The sequence below is a fragment of the Siphateles boraxobius genome, unplaced genomic scaffold (assembly GCF_051911475.1).
Source record: "Siphateles boraxobius isolate OS27281-9 unplaced genomic scaffold, OSU_SipBor_1 66, whole genome shotgun sequence".
NCBI lineage: Eukaryota > Metazoa > Chordata > Actinopteri > Cypriniformes > Leuciscidae > Siphateles > Siphateles boraxobius.
Genome location: NW_027509193.1, coordinates 12,366,179 through 12,389,985, shown reverse-complemented (window position 1 = coordinate 12,389,985; position 23,807 = coordinate 12,366,179). Strand labels below are relative to the sequence as shown.

General features: G+C 40.0%; 1 protein-coding gene across 1 annotated transcript in view; it reads left to right on the top strand.

Moving 5' to 3' along the window:
- ngfra (nerve growth factor receptor a (TNFR superfamily, member 16)) overlaps positions 1-17,481 on the top strand; it is a 44,042-nt gene extending 26,561 nt beyond the window's left edge. Inside the window, exons 4-6 of the mRNA XM_077212186.1 lie at positions 1,558-1,780; positions 2,638-2,804; positions 15,500-17,481. Of these exons, the coding sequence (XP_077068301.1) occupies positions 1,558-1,780; positions 2,638-2,804; positions 15,500-15,531 (422 nt within the window). The 3' untranslated portion in view covers positions 15,532-17,481. The remainder of the gene's footprint in view (positions 1-1,557; positions 1,781-2,637; positions 2,805-15,499) is intronic.
- The last annotated feature ends 6,326 nt before the right edge of the window (positions 17,482-23,807 follow it).

Genomic DNA, 23,807 nt, shown 5'->3' with positions numbered 1-23,807 from the left:
ATTAATGTTTCCTTTGCGAAAGAGGGAGGAAACGGTCTTGAGAAAACTGACGGCTACTGAGGGAGGGACAGCAAGTGAAAGAGACTGATAAAGAAAACAAAGAGGGCTGCCTGCACAAGTCTTCAGATGCCCACAAGTTTGAAAGGTGTGATGAAGATAAGAAGCCTGTGTGTGTGTGTGTGTGTGTGTGTGTGTGTGTGTGTGTGTGTGTGTGTGTGTGTGTGTGTGTGTGTGTGCACGCTAACCAATCTAGAAAACCAATGGTCTTTAATTAATTGTTGAACAGCTAATGACTAAGTCACTTTCATTATGCTTTGAATATTCAAATGTAACTCATATTTTACAGACACTTCATAGACTAAAAACAGAAGCAAAAGAAATAAGCTATTAGCTGTGTTTGGGAACAGAGTAGCTGGTTTCTATCTGGTATAAGATGGTCATTCTACCACGTTCAAGCTCGTAGACCTTCTGGGAGTTTCAACAAACCAACTGGTCATACCACTTTAAAGTGTTCAAGCTGGCTTTTAGGTGAGATCTACAGCACTTTTCAAAGCCTAAAAATATCACCCATGTAAATCTTGAGTTCTTATTTATATTGTAAGAGACCTTTGTCTGTAGATCCTTCATTAGCTGTGGCTTCTTATAAATCAAACCAAAGTTTTTGCATAAAAGGTTCTCAGTTTCAGCAGCTCAATCACGTTACGTAACGTTAAGACCTCTTGTTGAGCCAGATCGAACTCTGTCACACCGATTTTACAGCCGTGAAAGATATGAACCATAACAATCTCCACTCGTTTCTGGAATCTTTTCTTGAGAAAGAGTGAAGAGTTCGACAGCAAGACAAGTGAAAATTGCATGTGTGTGTGTGTGTGTGTGTGTGTGAATGAAGTGCAACTGTTCTATAATGCTATTCATTTCCTTGTCTCCGATCAGAAATTGATTTTGTTTTGTATTAAAACTCTTCACCATTCATATTGCAACATTATTTGCAAAGCCTCATTCAATGAGTAATTTATTATTAATAATAATTAAGTACTTAGATTTAAACCAAAAGTTTGTAATGTGATTAAACTCAAAACTGCTTAATTTGGTTTATGTCTCTTTTTTTAATGACTGTGGAGAAAATTAATGGGAAAAATTGTTCCGGCACAAAGACTTCTGAAAAAGTGGGCAGCCACTGTTGTGCTCTATTGGTAGCTGGAAAGAGTTTATTGGGGGTTGCCTTTCGATAAATTATGCATCAAATCAATAAAGAGAGGAAGACAAATAGTGCCTTTAGTGGGTGAAAAAGGCTATATATCATATAACACCATCCAGACAGCCATTGGTCAATTTCACAGCTTCCACTAACGTCTCATCAGGTTCAGGTTAATATACCATTTGCATTTTTGCATTGCATTATCCCAAATTATATACACAATAATAGAGTGTGAATTCTGTTTAGATACAGCAGCAGACTGCAGTAGTTTTCACCATCAGTTTACATCTATGTAGGTTCCCAGTCATTCTCAGATTGTAGCTAACGTATATGTGTGACTGTCTTTCTCTCTATCCTAGATCCGTTGAGTCCTACCTATCCCACTGTCACTAGTGATTCTAGTTCATTTGTCACTGATCCGAACCGTTTGTGGAGCCCCAGCCCCGGAGACGACAACACCACACCCAAACCCAGATCTCCTCACTTTATTAGTAAAAGGCTAAATGAGAACCTGATTCCCATCTACTGCTCCATCCTGGCAGCGGTCGTGGTCGGCCTCCTGGCTTACATCATCTTTAAAAGGTGAGCAAAAGAGAAAAAATCCTTAAAACAAAGAAAGACACACGAACAGATGGAAAATGATTGAGGATAGTCAGGTGGTGAAACATTCAGGCCTTGTTTCAATTGGGACATATCATAGATTTGTATTGCTTTTGGATGAAGTTACAGTATCGTTTTAAAGTTTGGAGTCGGTAAGATTTCTTAAAAGCCTCTTATGCTCAGAAAGGCTGCATTTATTTGGTTAAAAATATAGTAATATTTTAAAATATAATTACAATTTAAAATATTTTATTATATTTTAAAATGTAATTTATTCCTGTGATGTCAAAGCTGAATTTTCAGCATCCTTATCCTTCCAGCATTCCTTCAGAAATCATTCTAAAATGATGATTTCAAGAAAAATGTCGTATTATTATCAATTTTGAAAACAGTTCAAACAGTAAAAAATATTAGTGACACCGAACTTTTCAACAATTGTTATTATGATTTCCCACTAACCTAAGAACTTTTACAAAAAATAATTCTGTATATGATATATAATTATATTACGTTTTATGTAATTATTCATTTTAACAAAAAATTGTTATTATTATTAATACTATTTGGCTGATTTTGTCTCTTGTTCTGCTTTATTTTGTTTTTCTTTTTTGTAATAGTGTTCTAAAATAATAAATGAATAAATATAGAGTTCTACAAAAATTAGCAAAATAGCAATGAAGAAGAATAAAGGTGCTCAAAAATATTTAGGCATATTTAGAAGAAAAAAATCCACTACTATGCAAACACAACTGTTTATTGTTGAAATTGAACGCTGCCAATGCTTTCCTCTCACTCACCACATTCATTTGTACTCTTTATGTGCATCTGTTTCTTTGCAGGTGGAACAGCTGCAAGCAGAATAAACAGGCAGCTAATAATCGTGCAGCCACAGCCAATCAGACACCGTCTCCAGAGGGAGAGAAGCTGCACAGTGACAGTGGCATCTCAGTGGACAGCCAGAGTCTGCAGGAGCAGCAAGCGCAGTCGCAGACGCAGACGCAGATCGGTAAGATCACAGGCTACAGACACAGTCAGGATTATTGTCATTTATGCAGCACAGTCTAAATAATGACAAGCATGTTTCAAACACTTCCCCCTTCTGAAACAAAACTTCAAAACTTATGCCACTGGTTGAGCAAACGTCCCTATGAACTTTATATTTTATAAATATACTCTCCTCTTGTGTCTATCTTTAGTATCTCTCTCCCTGTTCCATCTCCCCGTTCTCTCTCATATCTTCCTTTTACCCTCCTTATACACTTGGCATTTCCATGTAAGGCTGGGTGTGGATGACATAGCAGACTGACGTTTAACATGTTTATCTTTCAGATCTTAAAAGGAACACACAAGTCGAGAACTGCACACACACAGTATACGGGCACAAACCCTGAAAATAAACCAAAGAAGTGCTTTCATACATTCCAGAGAAATCTCTGAATTGCTTGTGTGCTGTTCAATAATATTTAAAAGAACACGAGTCGGCGGTGATTACTGTATGGTAGTACCCTCACACGGGACGGGACTGACGCCATGGGGACGAGACAGGGATGGATTAAAACTCGACAATAAAGTGGCCATGTTAATTCAACCTGCTGCAAAGTGCAGGGATGGATTTTGTCAAATATCTTCACTTGGGACAAAGAGTCTTGGGTTGAAGAGCATTAAATATATTCATATCACTTTATGCTATCGATTCGGCACAGAGAATGCATTTAAATGTGCAGTGTTACTTTTGCACCACTTGTGGATCCAAATGGAATATTACAGATAATAATTGTTTCAAAACAAATTTCCCAAACACTCTATTGATCGTACAAATATAAAAATATCACAGAACAGTGAAATGAATGAATGATCACAATAAGGGCACAAGCATAGTCTGTTAACAAGAAGAGGTTGGTACATAGAACAGTTTATTGGATATTAGTATGTCACATATCTAATGTTCCTCACAACTGTGTGTGTGAGAGAGTGAGTACTGGCCTGAGTGAATCACTCTGGATAAATGCACCTTCTTAATGAATAAATAAATAGCAGCATTTTCATTTGCATTTATTGTAAACGGTTATGTGAGCCAACAGCATTATGTTAACCTCACTGTCAAACATATAGTACATCAGTCCACTCTGAAAGCAAGAAAGAAAGAATGAAAGAAAGGAAGAAAGAGAAAGAAACTCTCTTTTATGAAAGAGATGGTCAGACAATTGAATTTTGGCCCGATTTAGACGAGGGAGAACAACGGACAGTATTGGGTTTTAGAGATGAAACTTATCACGTTCTTGAGAGGGTGCAGCAATGCATTATGGGAGCTGGGTCATGAATAGTGATGGTTTTTTTTTGGAGGGGGAAGAGGGAACAAAAACAAGAGTGTCAGGAATGTGAAGCAGACCCTCGACACAACATTATCATAGAGGCCCAGAATATACCAAAACATATTGCACAGAGATAATGAGGAATATTTGAAATCATAAGGACTGTTTGCATTGTGACATCTCACAATTTTCTCATTACAGCAATGCATCTGACCATTTTACTTTAAAACAACATTTCTTTATTCTTTCCTTTGATTTTGGGTTGAAATATGACCTGGGGCCTCATTTATAAAACTTTGCGTAGGATTTGCGTCAGAAGTGGCGCACGGATGAAACATAGGACGTGCATACGCACAGAAATATTCGGATTTATAAAACCGTGCGCATGCACATCCTATGCATTTTTCCCTTAATAAATCACAATCAATTCTAAATGTAGCGCAGCTTTTGCGGCTTCATGTCACGCCCATAGTTGCCCATAAATAGTCTGTGAAACGCCCACAAGTTAATATTCATCGATTGCGAAATCATGACAAACACAGAGAGGAAATCAAAAAAACGTAACTTCTCTCAATGTGAAGTAGAAGTTATCGTTGGCGAGGTGGAAAAGAGGAGAAAAATGTTGTTTGGAGGGCACAGAGTGGGCATTACTAATGCCAAAAAGGCACTTTGAGTGGCAAAAGGTTGCAGACGCCGTAAATGCTGTAGCCTCACAACCTCGCACTGTGGCCGAAATAAAAAAGAAATGGTCGGATATTTGCCTCATTTGCCAGCAAGTCTTTTTGCTGTCTGAAGATGCGTTCACTCCGAATCCTTCCATTTTCCACATCTTCTAAGAGCGCAAGATCAGCCATTGTGCGTCGTTACGCATTGTGATGGGGCATTTTATTTCAATCCATTTAATTGCGATAACAAGCTACAGACGTTGGTTATAATCTACTTGGAAATTGGAAATAGTTCAGCGCAAATGTAATTTCTAGCAGCTTTCTGAATGGTTGAGACATAGGCTACGTCATACGTTATTTTATCTCAAATAAAACAAACTAAAGGCATATGCATGAATACCATGATTCCGTAGATGATGAAGACATTTTTACTATGAAAACAACTTTCCCCAGTGGACAAATAATCCATCCATCCATCCATCCATCCATAATTATCTATCTATCTGACTGACTATCTGATTGCATCTATCTCTGCTCCGCCAGACGGACACATTGGCGAGAATATCAGTTTTGTACATTATTTTGTTCTGTTTACCATCTTATTTATGAGGATGAATTGTATAACATGCCAATATTATTGCAGAACATATTTCACTTTTCTTTTTGCAAATATGTGTTAATTTGCATTTCTGTTGCAGATCGATCAACCGGGTGTTCGTGTAGGCTGTTAATTGTAAGACTTGCTTTGTGAAGTCTTCGTGTTATTTATGAGAGGCAGTATTGCCATTTATTTTACACAACGGTCTGCAGTTTCACACACTTTCACGTGTTTCTTCCATCTGCCGACGGTGTCGCCATTTCTCATTTCACCTGTTTCTGTGCGTACGCCTGGGTCAGAGCTTGCGTGAAGGACCGCACATTTTCCCGTCAAGTTTGCTTTTCATAAATACCAATTATTGCGTAGAGAGCGGCGTACGCCTTCTTTTGTGCGTGCGCAATGTTTATAAATGAGGCCCCAGGACATGTTCTTGACAGGTTATGTGCAGTGTTAAATGTTTATAATTTTGTTGTGTTTTTTTATGGTAATTTTATATTGTTTTTGTTTTTTAATGTCTATATTATTATTATTAAGTTTTAGTTATTTTAGTACATCGAATTAAACTAAACGAAAATGGGATTTTTTTTCTTCGGCAGCTAGCTGAAATAAAATATGTTCAATATTTTATTTCAATTAGCAAAACATTTTTTTAATGGTTTTAGTTTACTATAAAAACCCTGTTTTTTGTGACTCATCCACATGCCCTGTCTCTTTTTCTTTATTCTCTCTGTCTTAGTCAATTTCAATGCAGTTTATATTTTCATCAACATTTGCTTGCTCTCCTCTAGCATCCCCTTCAATTCTCTGTCTAGATATGCATATGATCTATAGACATAATGTTTTTTATACTGAACAAACTGTATATTCTAATCCCTAATCCTACCCATCACAGAAAACTTTCTGCATTGTTACATTTAAAAAAAAAAAAAAAAACATAGTTTTGTATGATTTATAAGCTGCTTTCCTCATGGGGCCTAAACCATATCCCACGATATAGGGAGTACCTGAACCACACACACACATACATTTTCACAACCATAATGCAACAATGTCAGCCAGTACAGTTGTGATTGTTCCATCAGGTCTTTCTGCCAGAGGCTTCCCTCCTTTATTTCTCACACATGGCAACTGTAAACACACAGGCGCCAGTTGTAAATGTGCCAAGGGTCTCTCTGTCTATAGCTTCAGTCCTCAGTGCCCACACATGCCAATCAATGTTTTGCGCTTGGGTCTTCCATTACAGAATCTTCTAATAAAGTAAGAAACATTTACTTTAAATAAGGTTTAGAAGCCTTTTTAAATGATGAATATGTGCACTTTTTCAATAAAATGAACTATGGGATTGAAAATTACCAAATTTAAAAGCCTTTTAAAAGGTTTAAAAAAAACACTGCTTCTTTAGCTAATAAAATATCATTGTCATTTTCATCTTGCACAGTCAGCTTATTCTGGCCAAGAACTAAAAACACAAATAAAACCACGTATTACAATTTTTGCAGTTTGGTCAAAACTGCTGGACATTTGATAGAAGCCAGCCAATCAGATTGAAACTGCTGATTTTCAGATACAGTGCTTGCCGGTTTTGTGTGCAATACACTTTAGAGGGTCAGTAAACATCGGCGGTCTGTTTAAGGCTAGAGAAACGTGCACTGGCCAGACAGTCTGACAGTAAAACTTGCTCATTAGCAGCTGTTGTATGACAAATTGCAGGCCATCATTGGACCTACTGGTGCGTCAGTTGCTGCATTTTTTGATCGACCAATCAATGGTAAGCGAATCAAAGCTGCTAATAGGCATCAGCTACAAATGTTTGCCTCTGCTTCTATGGAATCATTAAAACGTTCAGACAACCCACACTGCTAGTTCAGAAATGTTTGTTATGTTTTTTTGTAACTTGTTAAAGCACCCAAGAGACGAGTGAATATGCTGCAGAATCAGCAGTTCCTGACTGTACATATCTCTTCATTTTACTCTTAGTTAGAGTGGTCTCCATTGCTGTCAATTAGGAGTGACAAATAGCTTGATTAGCTGGTGTAAATGTGCTGTGTTGGTAGTTCAGGAGGAGTCACCAACAAACAGTCAGCAGTTAGTGCTTGAATACCAGTATTTCTTTCTCCCTCCCTCTCCGTTTCTCTCTAGCAGCTCTCAATCCCAGGCTTTCACTAGACTCTAGGGAATGAACGGATGGATGAGTGGATATCAGAGGATGGGGATGAAGGTGAAAGGGTATTTAATTTTTTAAAGGAATTCAGTCTTCTACGCTTCTGGCACTTGTGATCTGATGGATCCACTCTTTGCTCAACATGAAGAGCAGTCACGCCATCTGTGAAGGTCTGAGTGGCTGAACTGGAGGGTCAGCACAATTCCCGTCAGGCCATGCATCTGGTCGAAGGCTGGCAATATGGCATGAGCCGCAACAAATTTCAGCCACTCAACTATCTTTCTGTTATCGCTCTATGCTCTTCCTTTCTATCCATGATTTTCAAATTTATTCTCATCCATTTAAATGCCTCATTTCCCCTTCTTTGAGGACACTTTTAACACTGACATCTGGAACTTTTGTCCTAAAGGGACAGTTCACTAAAATGAAAAAAAAAAAAATGAAAATTCTGCCATCATTTACTTACCCTCATTTCATTCCAACCTGTGACTTTCTTCTGTGAAGATATTTTGAAGGATGTGTTTGCTGATACAATGAAAGTCAATGAGGTTCACAGGAACACTGGACCCCACTAACTTTCATTGTATTAGAAAATAAAAATCCAAAATATCTTATTTTTTTATGCAGAAGAAAATCACATAGTACACAATAAATCATGACAGAATTTGCATTTCTGATTTAACTATCCCCTTTCCTATACTCTGTGCAATTAATTATTGTTCTGTATATGGGAGTTTTTTCATTACAAAAAATGAGTCAAAATCACAGACAACTCAATGTCTTTTGTATATGTGTCTTTAAATATAGTGTGCATATTACTGTTAAACCATATTTAAGTGACAGAGGATATATTGAAATATTATGTTTACTATTTGCCTACACACATTTTCTCACACTCTCTCAGAGCTCTTAAGAGTTGCTCTTGAGCATAACGTTTGGTCAGAACTACCCTCAGTAGGCCGAGAGAATGTGATTTCAAAATACTGCATGCATCCCCGTTGAGGACACTTAAAATATAGGACGCCCCTCAGGGGACAAAAGACTCTAGTATTTCCAGGTTTTGATAGAAAGCGTGCGCAGAATATGATCAACAATCTCCAGTTTGATAAACTTGTTTTTGGGTTAAGATGTATTTAACCAAAAAAACAAAAACAAAACTAAATTTGGCTTCAGTGAGAGCTTGCTAACTACTAGCTAGTTTTTCTGCACTTCTTATACTTATATCAATAGTATAAAAATACACCGTTTACTGCATTTGGATGGAGTTCCAGATTTTCTATGGACTGGTCCTGGCACTTCTCACCTCTACAAACAAATATGCCAAATTGTGACCTAAAATTTGTTGTCTAATTATGCAGCACACTTTTGTTTTCTCCAATGGGTGGGTGTGGCTACATTTATCTTTGTAGACTGCTATGATGTCATAGACAAGACAGGAAAAAAAGTTTATTTTTTTGTTTTTTGGGGGTATTGCACAAATGGCTCAGCTCTGAATTGGTCCAGACACAAAACAGGACCTCAGAACTAAAAGCCTACTTGCAGCATTCCGGAACTGTTTCCATGGCACTGCACAATTGACAACAGATTGAAGGGTTAGTGGGAAAATGAGCCATTTGTGTCTCAGGCTGAATGTAGTAGTGATTGCAGTTAAATGGTTAGGGCAGGCGGAGGGGAACGGGATGCTCAGAGCTCCAGTGGGACCACTCGCCACTCCACTCAAACTGGCTAAAATTGGAACCCGCATGTTATTTAGTGAGAAAAACTTTTCCTTAAGCATTTCATTTTGTCCCAAAAGACGTGCGGAAATGCATAACGTTTCTCTTTAAATTATTAATTTAGTGCACACCAATAATGTTTTATTTTCTATAAGACTTTTTGCAAGAGTTACAACTACTCAATGTTCTATGCACAAATTCTCATTTTTCTTATCAACTGTAAGCATCAACAACTAGTCTACATAGACCTTAAGTATCAAATAGTGCTAGAACGTCTCAGGTTACGTATGTAACCCTGGTTCCCTGAGAGGGAACGAGATGCTGCGTTGAGACGCGGTGGGAACGCTCTGCGTGATTGCGTCGTGAAGCACGTGTATAATCAGTCCAATGGAAGAGCGAGACGTCATAGGCGGTGACGTCATAGACCAGGAAGCTATAAAGCACACCAGAAAACAGACCGCGACAGCTTCTGAAAAAGCTTGAAGCAAGTCGATCAGGGCATGCAGGAAGTATGGCAGGAGAACGCAGCGTCTCGTTCCCTCTCAGGGAACCAGGGTTACATACGTAACCTGAGACGTTCCCTTTCAAGGGAACTCGAGCTGCGTTGAGACGCGGTGGGAACCCCATAACCACTACGCCATAAGACAAATGCCCGTTCTGTGTGAAGTCCTTGCGCACACTTGAAGCAAGCAACCTAGCCCCGGGAGTGGAGAGGTGTAGGACATAAAATCTGACAAATGTATGAGGTGAGGACCAGCCTGCCGCATTACAAATATCCTGAAGGGAAACACCCGAAATTAAAGCTTAGAGGCAGCCATACTCCTTGTAGAATGGGCCTGAACAGCCACAGGTAAACGCTGTCCGGCCGCTTCATAAGCAAGTGAGATGGCCTTAACTACCCACTTGCTCATTATCTGTTTAGATGCAGGGCAACCTATCTTAGGTTACCCGAAAAAGACAAATAATTGTTCTGATAAACGCCACTGAGCAGCTCTGTGGACCTAAGCATCCAAAGCCCGGACAGGGCATAACAGATTTAAGATTTTCCTGATCTGGGGTATTAAAGGTGGAGGACAGAAGGCCTGGAGCACAAATGACCCGCACATTTAGTAGGGACCTAGAAATACAACCCGATCTGGGGTGAAGAAATACTACCACCAACCAGGTGCAAATCCAAGTACGTGCAGGCCTCAGCCTCATGTACCACGGAGAAGACGAAATTAAGGATCTCTCCTCAGAGATAGCCCAGCAAAGAAACATTAATTACAGAAATCAAGTACTGTGCCAACAGGGCAGAAACGAGATTCAGAAGGCGTTCTCTGCACCAGGCAGAGAACAGCATATTAGTCTTCTCTTGGAGGGAGCTCTAGACTGGAGTATGGTCTCCACGACCTCGGTCGAGAAACCTGAATCTATGAGCCGGGCCCCCTCAGAGGCTGAGCCCACAGTATCCACAACTCCAGAGCTCCCAGGAGCAAAGATATCGGGAAAAGCGTATAGGTGTAGTGGCAACCACACCTATTACCTTACATCCAGTCCAAGCGGAGCTGGATGCGTGAGGGAGAACCACAAGGGCAATGCATTGTACAAGCGATGCGAAAGGTCGACTTGTAGTTTGACCGAAGTTCTCCCTAAGAAGCTCCACCACCTCGGGGTGAAGTCTCCATTCCCCGGGCCACAGCCCCTGCCTCAACAGGATATCTGCTCTGATATACGAGACCATCAGTGTGTTGTCCGGACCCTTCGCCGACCAACCACTCATGATTGCCCCCGACTTGTGAGGGAAACATCCGTCGATAGCATTATGCGTCGACAAGAAGCCCCCAACACTGGGCCTGGGCGAGGAACCAAGGTTCTTCCACATGACCGAGGCACGAAGGCATAGCCGCGTGACCTTGATCATGCGAAAACGGATTTCCCCTCGGAGAAAACCCCTTGGTCCCGAGCCACCACTGCAGGGGTCTCATGTACAGAAGGCCAAAAGTGACTACGTTGGACGCAACTGCCATGAGCCCCAGCCAAAGACCTTTCACCGAGCGGCCACTCATGACCGCCCCCCATCCTGTGAGGGAAGGATCCGTCGATAGCGTGACGCGTCGACAAGAAGCACCCAGCACTGGGCCCTGGGCGAGGAACCAAGGTTTCTTCCACATGACCGAGGCACGAAGGCATAGCCGCGTGACCTTGATCATGCGAAAACGGATTTCCCCTCGGAGAAAACCCCTTGGTCCCGAGCCACCACTGCAGGGGTCTCATGTACAGAAGGCCAAAAGTAACTACGTTAGACGCAACTACCATGAGCCCCAACAGTCTCAGAGACTGTTTGCAGTGAGTGACTGACCTAGTTTTACATTCTTTACGGCTGTGAGAATCGCAGAAATACGTGCAGGAGACAGACGTGCTTGCATTGTTGTCGAATCCCCTAATACACCTAGAAAGTGGTCCTCTGAGCTGGGAGGAGTACACTCTTTTTGGTGTTGAGCCGCAACCCCAACCTCCTTATGTGGGACAGAACGACATCTCGATGTTGAAATGCCAAAAGCTCGGACTGAGCTAAAATCAACCAATCGTCGATATAATTTAATACGCGAATGCCCTGGAATCTCAGAGGAGCCAGAGCTGCATCCACGCATATTGTAAAAGGTGTGGGGTGATAACCTAGGCCGAATGGAAGAACCCGATACTGGTATGCTTCGCCCCTGAAAGCAAACCTCAGGAACCTCCTGTGATGAGGATGGATAGATAAGTAAGGAACCCCTTCTACAGCTCCTTTTGCAGAAGTGTCAGTACTTCCTGCTCCATAACCAAAACCTGCTCGGGGTCCACCACAGTGGGGAGGACCCCTAGAAATCTGGGCGGACAAGAACCGAATTCTGAACCCTTTTCTATAGTGTGCAGGACCCACCGAGAAATATGTGGCAGTAGTTTCCACGCTGCCAGAAATTCTACTAGGGGAACCAGTCTCTCAAGACTGGCCTCTGGATTTGGTTGAACAGTCACTACGGTGCCCTGAAGCGGCGAACCGGCAGGGAACAACCGAACTGACCGTTCTACGACCCTCCTCGGAGGATCGTATGGGGATGCTGACACCTCGGTGCCCTGAACGGCGAACTGGCAGGGAACAACCGAACTGGCAGCGCTGCGACCCTCCTCAGAGAGTCGCACCCCAGAGGGCGCCGAGGAGAAACGATTTCTCAAAACCGTCCCTGCCCCGGAGGAGCCCTCAGAAGCTTTATTAGAGATGACGACAGTCCTCAGATCTTGCCTCCCTTTAAATAACTTAGTTCCAACGACCCTCCTCGGAGGATCATTGGAAAAAGCAGGCACCTCGGCACCCTGAAACGGCGAACCGGCAGGGAAACCGAACTGACTGCTCTACGACCCCCCTCGGAGGATCGTTTGGGGACACTGACACCTTGGTGTCCTGAACGGCGAACCGGCAGGAAAACCGAACTGGTAGCGATGCGACCCTCCTCAGAGAGTCGCACCCCAGAGGGCGCCGAGGAGAAACGATTTTCTCAAAACCATCCCTACCCCGGAGGGGACCACCCTTTAGAAGCCTGATAGCCTCGGCGTCAGGGCTTCCTATTGTCCAAGCTTTTTTAGAGATAAAATAGTCCTCAGATATTGCATATCTCTAACTGGCTAGACTGCTACCGCCACCCAAGTCCCCTTCGATTGTGGAGGAGCCCAAATGGTGATGCTCGTTCGAGGAGCTTAGTAGACTGAGACTGCTCCGCCCAGCAGTCTCAGGAACATTAGATTGGTGAGGAAGAAACCTCTGGAACGCCGCTGAACGGTTTATTCTTATTTTTTTATATTTTTTTTGAAAGCGGAGCGTCCAGCAGAACAGACATAATTTTATCTTATTTTTCTTTATTTTTAAATCAGAAAAACGTATATATATATATATATATATATAAATATATCACTCCGTGGCCACCAGCAGGAAAACAACCGAACTGACCGTGCTGCGACCCTCCTCAGAGAGTCGCCACCCAGAGGACGCAGAGGAGACACGATTTCTCGAAACCGTCCCTCCCCAGTATAGTTAACTGTTTTTGCACGACGCAATTCTCTAATAGCGTCAGTGCTGACAACCTCACATTCATCCATGTCTTTATAATTTACCCACCAGCGTTGCCTAATAAATTTTTTTATTTAGATGGCTGGTGGGTAACGTCGGGGTTAAATATGATGACGCCGACTCGGGAGAGAGAAAGCTAGCAAGCGTCTATTTAACCCATGGCACTGTCATACCATGATACTTAATACCCATAGCATTACTATAGTTAGACGTTGGGCATTAAACACATAAAATAGAAACCGACGTATTCCACGATCTCGACACCTCAGTGTGGAGATAGGGAAAAAACGGCAGTCCCCGACGAGGAGGCTGAGATACAGAGTTTTTCTGTTTTTAGATTTATTTCATCTAATAAACTCTTTTTATTTTCACTCTCATAATGTTCAGCTGGCCAGAAAAGAACTAGCAACAGCATTAGATAAACCTCCTTTTAAAGCTCCTCTTTATTCAACAGAGTTATGAGCTGACTTATTTATTCATTTATTGAAAACTCAAACATCTGCCTTTTCTTAATATCTTTATTTGTTTTGTTCTCTTTTTCTAAACAAAACACTAACGATACCAATTCCTCGGAACTGGAAATCGCCAGCACTGGATCTGGCAGGTGAAAGCTGAGATAGGGCGGGGCCCGTCCCAACCCCCGCTGTCAGATCCGTTTGCGAACCCCAAAATGCGAGTCGCAGCCGTGCATCGGCAACAGCGGGACCCGCGCGGGGAGCGCGAACCGAACCGTCCTCCTCGAAGAACGCCCGGCGGGAGCGGAGCGTCCTCACGGACAGCTTCTCGCAATGCTCACAGTCAGCCCCCTCGAGAACTGACTGTGGTATGCTCCACTCCCAAATAGTAACAAAAAGCTGATATGTGTGTCCCCACCCGTGATATAACGTGGGCAGGGAACAACACAAAAGCTGCTTGCTCTCTTTTGCCATAATATATATATATATATTGCAACTTGACAGACAACAATAAATATGACAAGGACAGAATACACAGATCGCTTGCTGAAGGCAACAGAAGCTGTCGCGGTCTGTTTTCTGGTGTGCTTTATAGCTTCCTGGTCTATGACGTCACCGCCTATGACGTCTCGCTCTTCCATTGGACTGATTATACACGTGCTTCACGACGCAATCACGCAGAGCGTTCCCACCGCGTCTCAAAGCAGCTCGAGTTTCCTTGAAAGGGAACTAATTGACAGTCTCTAGTGTAATCTATCGCAATGTTCACTTTTGGGGAAGTTACTAAGATATACTGTACATTGCAAGTTACTCATTATTCAAAGAAGTTCTAATACAGTCAAACTTAAGTTTTGAAGAATTACAGTAAAAAAAAAAAGCAGCTAACTACATTGAGGCATGATTTGTGTGGCACAAAACCAATGAGAATAAAAATTAAATGTGGTTCTTTTGAAATTTCTATTCATGAAAGATTCCTGGAAAAGGCGAATAAAAAAATATTAAGCAGCACAACTTTTTTCAACATTGAAGGATCATCGTGACGAGAGTAAGGCCAGCTGACTGACAAGACGATGGTGGAAGATTTGGTTTCGAAGCGAAACGTAAAACCGCCTATTTGGCAATATTTTAGATTTAAACCCAATGCTAATAGGTAACCTGCAAACATAATCATAAAGAATAACAATGAACCCACCATTCAAGCAATTGCTGCCCCTGAATTAGTGATTTAAAAGTGAGGTGGAAAAGAGAGAAAAACTCCAAACTTCAAACTCCCCCCCAGAGATACCGGTAATACCGGACAACACCGGTTGTATATATATATATATATATATATATATATATATATATATATATATACATGTTGTCATATATATATATATATATATATATATATATATATATATATATACTGTATATATATATATAGAGAGAGAGACAGAGACAGAGAGAGAGAGAGAGAGAGAGAGAGAGGGAAAAAAAACAATGTGTTGATTCAAATGAATCAGAGATTCATGTTTTTTTCCAGATCATTAAAATTATTCATTTAAATGAACCAACTCATTACAATGAATCAGTCTTGTCAAAGCCAGAGAGGACAAATAAGCTAATGAAATATGTGGTTAAATTGGTATAGTCGCTAACTCCCAACATACTGCTCGAAGAATTTAATCATGAACTGCTAATGTTTTCTTTCTCTTTTTTCCTCTAGTGGTGAGAGTGGATGGGGGGGGCTCAGCCTGACTCTCCCTAACCTCAGGCCTAACCAGTGAAGACGAGGAAGTCGCATTATCAATATAACAATACAGAGGAGAGGTTGAAGAAGGAAACAATCCAGGAGTGAAGCCATGACAGCCATCCGGCAAGGGACGCCAATACTTAAATGACCATACTTTTGATCCTTTTGAACCTAGCACAGACGATACGTTGTTGAGATGGTTCAACAGCACCACATCAATGGATCCACATCAACGTTCAGACTCACCGGCCTAAAGTAGCTATTTCTAAACGCAAGCCTATTACCCTTAAGAAAGTTCACCATAATGTATACTGAAACCCACCACAAACCTTGATGAATGTTTAACATATACTGGGTTTCTCAGATGTATTAATGTGACCTTGTGACACAAACTCTGGACGTCTTTGGCTTCACAAGAGAACGTAAAGAGATGGCCATCACAGGCTTCATGGATATCACGCAATTTAGCAGCCGCACCATGGTTCCTCTACCTGGAGCCTTCTGCCTGATCTAATAAGGATTTTGTTTTTGCCTTATCTTTGAAGTATTCATAGATTTTGTCTAGAACATCAAGACCCTTTATTCAGTCTTAATTGTATTTGTACCCATTTTCAATGTCTGTTAAAACTTCGAGGGGTTGTATGCAGTTAGCGCATACCAGTCACCGTCTTGTTTCAAAGCAGCTGATCGCAGGTCAGCGTTTATGGGCAACAACTCACGACTGTGACATTTGTTGACCTTTACTAATGTAATGACTCAGATCTATACTTAGGTTGCCTTCCCTTTTTCTCTCTTTCACACTCTCCGTGACAGCCTTTTCTCTAAAAACACACACACACACACACACACACACACACACACACACACACACACACACACACACACACACACACACACACACACACACACACACACACACACACACACACACACACACACACACACACACACACACACACATAGCGTGTCATATTCCCTGCCTTCCCCTAGTCATTGCAGTTTAGGTTTCATTACCTAGATGCTCTCGCCTTTCCTCCTCGGAAATCTGAGTCACAATGCAAACAGAAACCAGAACTAAAAGAGCTACAGAACTATTTTCAAGCCATCATGTACTCTTAGAAACAACCACCATGTTAATGTCCTTCCATTATTTCAGCTATATCATTTTTGTTTCCAGATTTGATAGGAATGTCTGGATATTTAGTTCTGATTCAGATTTAACAGCCCAGGTTTCTTAAACGTTTACATTTATGATTCTTTAAGTACTTTTGAGGACACCTCATCCACCCCCTCAATAATTAGTCTTAACTATTTACTATAAAAGAATACTAAACATATTTTAAAGTTGTTTTAAGTTGTATACTCCAAATGTGTATCTTTAACTACATATTGTCATATGAATAACCAGTCAGTAACCTCACTGACTTAAGTCTTACAAGCCTTAAATAAACAAGCCAATATTAACGTTTAATTTTAAAATTTTAATTTTAATTTTAATATTTTATTTTATTTTAGGTTGTTCCTTGACAATGTATATACCTTCAAGAGAAAATTATCTGATGTGCGGCCAATACTAGGATTTCCCCATCATATTTTCAAGTTGCTTGTCTTAAGGTTCATAAAATCTCTTTGTTTCTTTTTTTTTTTCTTGCTCAGACTCCATTGATGAGCTCTTGATGAGTCATCCTGTCTAGGTTTTCCTCGTCTTTGTCGCTACATTTCTCGCTCTTTCTTTCCCACTCTCTATCTTGGCTACATGATTCATTCCGTAAATGCTGATGCAGATTCAGATGCCATAATGTAGTTTTGAATTACACAACCATCCCAGCAGTCATGTGCTGGAAGCAGTCACGACTAAGGGGGAATAAGAATTACTTAAACATTATTATATCACCTTTAAAGTAAAAAGGAATGGTCTAACGAAACAAACAAGTTAACACTCAACAAAACAAAAACAGAAATACTAAAAATAGACCTTTGCTTCCTGTTTTCTACCCATCCAATGGGATATTGCACTCGTAAATAGATGTTAGGGACCTAATACAGATATTCCATAGCGAGCGCACACACAGTATCTAATGGACTGTCTTTCGTTGCATTTCTAATGCGCTCAGCGTCAGGCTCTGGAATAAGCATGAGAGGCATTAGTGAGACATTCCTGTCAGGCAGGTCGTAATTACCCCTGAAGCTTTCCGTTTCTCTTCCCCACAGTCAGTCCGTTCTCCTGGGGCTCTGTTCAGCTCAGCTTCCCTTCCCTGGAGCTCTGCCTCTCCATTCTGAGACTCACCATCCAACTTTTCTGCTCTCAGTTTCACTAATCAATGATAAATCTACAGGAAATCACTTTTTGATACGACAATATTCCCCCAAAAATCAATCAAAGCAGGTAGCAGTATTTTGGACCATTTCAGCTGATCCATGCTGGTCATTAGCTGGTTGACCTGCCACTATTGTTCAAAAGCCAACTTGACCACCTTAAACTGGTATGATTAGCTGGTAGTTTTTTTGTTTGTTTGTTTTTTGGTGGCCTGCCAGCTACCAGTTTAAGCTGGACTTTCCAGCAGGGCCATTATTCTAGTACTCAATGCTAGTCACAGACTGGTTTCAACTATTACACTCTAATTCAGTTCCTCCTTGAAGTAATGCATTAACTTAAAGTTTGATATAAGAGTAGGTGGAACATCTGTGCCTCCTGCTTTTTTGGCAGGCAGGTTGTCTGATCCATCAGCTTTTATACAGCTTTAGTAGCGGGCATCTCCCCAGGTGCTGTACTTTCCATTAAATCAGGAAGCGAAGCATATCATTGGCTTCTGGAGTTGCTTGCATACTAGTGTTTAATGCACATCAGGGGTTTAACGCTCACCGATGTTTGTTCTGACATTAGCCTACTTGAGAGAATCTGATGAGATCAAGATAAGATCTCTTGGTCTGTGTGTGGGAATGCGCTGAGAACAGAATGGGTTGTGCTTATCCCATGCTCTGCTTCTTAACACAGAGCAGAGAAGGTAGCAGACATCAAATAGCGAGAGTTGTGATGACAATACAAAAGAGATCTGAGTGATTGATGCCCCTCAGGGGGATGGTGGTGTGATGTATTATATGTTGAAAATATGGCTATATTTTCATAGATTGTTAAAGTGATTTGTTGTTCTAAAGTGTTCTGAGAATTTACATATGAGGTAGAGCCATTTACCATGTGTTTCACATATAACCAAGACGACTTGATTGGCATATACAGGCCGTCTAATGCATCAATCAGTCAATCAGCAAGAATTTAAAACAATTGAAGTAAAGAAGTGGATTGATTCTTGATTCAGTTCCCTGGAATGTGCCAAAAGTTGCCATAAATAAAACACCTCCACACAAAAATGGATATAAATCTCCATTTGTCAGCCAGAAAGTGTATCAGAGGAAAACAAAACTCTTATTTGCCATATATTCACATATATATAAAAAAATCCACCCTTAGCCATCCTCATTTCTACTTCAGTAATTCTTTATTTTTTTATAGAAATGTTTTATTTTAAATTTCAAATAGATGTATTCTTTGAGAGCAGTATTTTATAGAGACATTTTACTTTCGTAGCACTTAAAACAGGTTGAATTTGAACACTCAAAGAGTGTCCATCACCAGAAAGTGCCTGTGGACTCTGTCAGGTGTCTTTGAGTAATGTTCAACAAGCTTGATTTTGTGTATGCTTGTGTATCTATTTCGCTTGTGTGTTCTGTGTTGTATGTGATAGTTTTTTGTTTTTTGCCTTTTTTTCTTTAGTTATAAGAAAATGTTGATGAAGATTACAAAACAGTACATCATTATCCAGCGAAAATACTGTACATCCAGGTGAATTTAGGTGATGTATCCAAAAACAATGAAAGTATCATATAAATGTCACTGTTAATTTACATCAGACCACTCTATGCACTCGACTCAGCGCAACCTATTTTTTCAAAACTTTTAGCTCTTCACCCCTAAGCCTAAAACATGGCAATATTTGATAATTTTGTGTTTCATAAATATGTTAATATGAAAAGGTATTGTACAATGACTATTAGATTAAATAGAGACTATGGTATACATTTAAGAGACTCAATTTAGGATGTTAGGAAGAACCTCCACATGATGCTTTAGAAAATCAATTCCCCTGTTCGGCCTATCCCTCTAATAGAGCTGAATGTTCTCTGTACGTAATCCATGCTGTACAATGCATTGTGCAAATTGTTTCCTGGAGTTATGATGGTACACTTATGTAAACAAGAAATTAAAGCTTTAGAATTCTATTAAATAAAAATCAAATATGACTGCTACAACACGGTCTGTTTCCATCATTTAGCCAAGTTTTTCCCAAAATACAGAACTCAAAAAATGCTTAAGAAAGGCTTTAGACACAATGAGCCCTATTTTAACGATCTAAGCGCATGGTCTAAAGCCCAATTTATACTTCTACGTCGAACTTAAGCCGTAGCTACGTCGTAGGCTGTTCGTAGCGCGCGTATCCTTCGGCGTACCCTGACGTGCACCTCTCCAAAAATGTAACAACGCGTCAATTCTTCGCGGACGCAAGCGCTGTGATTGGTCTGCTCAAACCGCTCCCTCAGGTTTCACATGCTCCCTCTGCGTGCGTCAACACGGACAACGACGCAGAAGTATAAATTAAAACCAAAGCGTAGTCTATGGCGTAGAGGCTCCGGCGATGCAGAAGTAAAAATCAACCTTAAGGCGTTCGGCGCAAGTGCAGTTAGGGCGTGTCCAAATCCACTTTTGCTAGTTGAAATAGGGTAAAAATGGCCGGCACATGGTCTAAAAGTGTTGGCCCTATTCTCTTAATGAGTAAAGTGTGTGTGTTTTGGGCGTAACATGCAATAAACCAATCAGAGTCTCATCTCCCTTTCACTTTAAAAGCCAGTTGTTCTCGCGCCATGGCGGATTCGCTATTTACACGGCGAAAAAATATTTCAGTTGCCTCAAAATAGAAACGTGCCAGCAATGCGCCTGAACACACCTCGTTTTCAGACCAGCATGCCCATGGGCACACAAATGGCGGGCTGAAACTAGCAAAAAACACTTGCATTGTGCCAGGTGTAGGATAGGGCCCAATATCTTGAACCAACACTTGAACTATGATTTCTATAAAACATCAATCACTTACACTTTTATCTAAATGATATTGGCTTCAGGCGGTCACATTAGTGAGTCTAAACTTTATAACTCAGATTGTTCTGACTACAGACGTCTTCTGTAGGAAAAAAAAAAAACATTTTTAGACACCCTGTTTTGATTTGTCATGTGAACACCCTGGGAAACACCAAACTCATGATCCATGATTGAGGTTATTCAGTGGTCTAACCTCTATATGGCCTCTAGAGGCTTCACAACTTATATTAGCTCCAAATCCAGACCTCTCTAATACACATTAAACAAAACAAAGCACTTAAGATCTGCAATCCAGCAACAACATGGGCAGAGCATCAGATTCCTTCTGTAAAACAGTGTAAAATTCACTTTACTGGGAATTTAAGCAAACATGAAGAATTACACTGCACTACTTTATTGGCCTTTTAGCAACATATCTAAAGTTCATTTTTGCATTGTTCGTTCAGTGTGAAGGCAACAAATAAACTGAAAGAAACAATTCCAGATGTATGACTGACTAGTAAAATTGACTAGTCTAAAGGAACTTTTTGACAAAAAAAGTTTGCCATGTCACTTTATCTCTATGGGAAGTGAGAACTGTTTTAAATTATGTCTTTTTTTTTTTGAAAGTGGGCAGAAAAGCACAGACCACAAAATATGTTTGGACCAAGTGATTGCCAAACCTCAGCATAAAGCACATCCATATGCTTTATTAGATCCCGTCTTTGAGTCGCTGCAATTGTAACTCTGCTTGCATTCATGCTGAAACCCAAAGAAAGCACCGTTTTATTATGAGGAATTTCACAATAACTGTTATGTGTGTAAGTAGTTACCCACAGTTTATGAAATAGCAGTTTCATAAACTGGATACATGATGTTGATACACCAAAAGTTTGGATATGCATTATTCACAGTAACATTAGTCATTATTATTTTCATTATTTTTAATAAATTGTTTTTCTAGTATTGTTAAAGTAATTATTTTAAAGAAATATAATTAATTCATTTTAATGAACTAATAAAATCAATGAATGTATACCCAGACAGCAACACAGTGTCAGCCTAGATCCCGTGTGGAATCCCCTTGTACCATATGTGGGCCGGATCTGGGCTGACACTGTTTTGCTGTCTGGGATAAAAGTAATAATTTTTAAAATAAAATAAATTAATAAACTGGTCCAAATCATGAAGAAATGTATAACACATAAGTATTAGTAAACACGCACAATTTATTATTGTCTACGAAACAAATCTAAAGCATTTAAGTAGTATAAGACTAGATCAAAAGGTTTTTGAGAAATAAATTCAGTCGAGTGTGTCATAAACTTCTGACTGTTAGTGTATATGTTAGGATTTCGACACGCTCATACACCTACTACACTCCCACATAAGCACTGCGTGTGAAGACCGCTTGAGAGAACAATGCTTGCACAAGAACCAGCGCTTTACAAAGCCTGTACATCAGAGCCTTTACCCACTGATGCTTGTCAGCAGACTTGTAGACAGCGATGAGCAGCAGGGTGTAAGAGATAAGCTCCACTGTCACCGCATTCACTTTCAATTAGATTAGCCAGACAAACCAACTACCACAGCAAAATGTAGTCACTAATCAAATACTTCATCCATAACTCTATACTTAATAAGGACCATGAGTCAGCTAAAACTCGAGATTAAAAGATTAAAAGTTGTCATAAAAAGAGACATTACTGGTGTGTAATTACATTCATTTTGACAAGCAAAGACTTACAAAGTGAAGAATGACGTCACTGCATCCGCCCATAGAAAAGATTTATGTCAGAGTCAAGGACACAGACAAACTACTGCCATTATCACTGACAAGTGAAAGAGAGAAAAAGACAGAGATGCAGACATGCAGAGGAGTGTAAAACAAATGGGGAGAGGGGAATGAAAATGTGATTTTACACAGATTTGTCAATGAATAGTTTTCATTTCTCTTCTAGTCCAGTCAGAGCTGTGAGATCACTGATGTGAGGTCATTGCTCAGTGATGTCACACCTCTAATAATTCTTTGGCATATTGTGAAGAGGTAGGCTAAACTTACATTTTCAGATCCCAACTCTGTGATGCCATAATAGCTCCATAAATTATTTGCAGTCCAATGAATATATGATTTCATAGACAAGACCATACCTTTGAGAGGATTTATTATGGGTAATACATGAATAATTTCATTAAATGGGTCATATACACAACTGCTAAAAAGTTTGGGGTAGGTGTGTTTTTTTTTCTTTTTTCTAAAGAATTAAAAAATGTATTCAGCAATTTGCATTAAATTGATCAATAGTGACAGTAGTGACATTTATGTTTTAAAAAATTATATTTCAAATAAATGCTATTCTTTTAAAGCTTCTATTCATCAACACATTTTTTTTAACACTTTCTTCAAAAATATTAAGCATCACAACTGTTTTCAACATCAAATCATCATATTAGACTGATTTCCGAATGATCATGTGACACTGTTTTTACTGTATTTTCGAACATAAAAACATTTAAAAAAAATATTTGTGAACATAAAAAAAAAATATTAATGTGTGTGTGTGTGTGTGTGTGTGTGTGTGTGTGTGTGTGTGTGTGTGTGTGTGTGTGTGTGTGTGTGTGTGTGTGTGAGAGAGAGGTGTGTCATACTTTATTTTTTGACACCCATTTTCCCCCGCTGGGCCTTTATGATGTCTATGTAAACACCATCTTCACTTGTGGAAAAAGCAGTTTTGTTACTTTTTAAACAGACCCGTTCTTCATCCATTCTCTGCAAAGTCTAAATTACATTGACACAAAACAAGTCATTTTTAACTTGTTTCATTGTTTCAATGACTGGTCTTTTTTTAACTGAGAAAGGTTTGATTTCTAAAGATTTAAATGTTTTCATGATAATATTTACTTTTTTGGTTATATCCCAACTGGAATATCAGAAATTCTTTAGGACAGAGGAAAGACATCAAGCTCACCTCAACCATTAACACATCTACAAATCAATACCCTCCATCACACACACATATGTAGACCCCAGACCACATACCACCTGCTGCCCCTCAAGAGAAATGAGGCAGGACCACCAACGAAAGTAAGGAGAGTGGACTAAGAGAAGGAATTAGGACAGAGAGAGAGAGAATGACAGAAAGAGAAAAA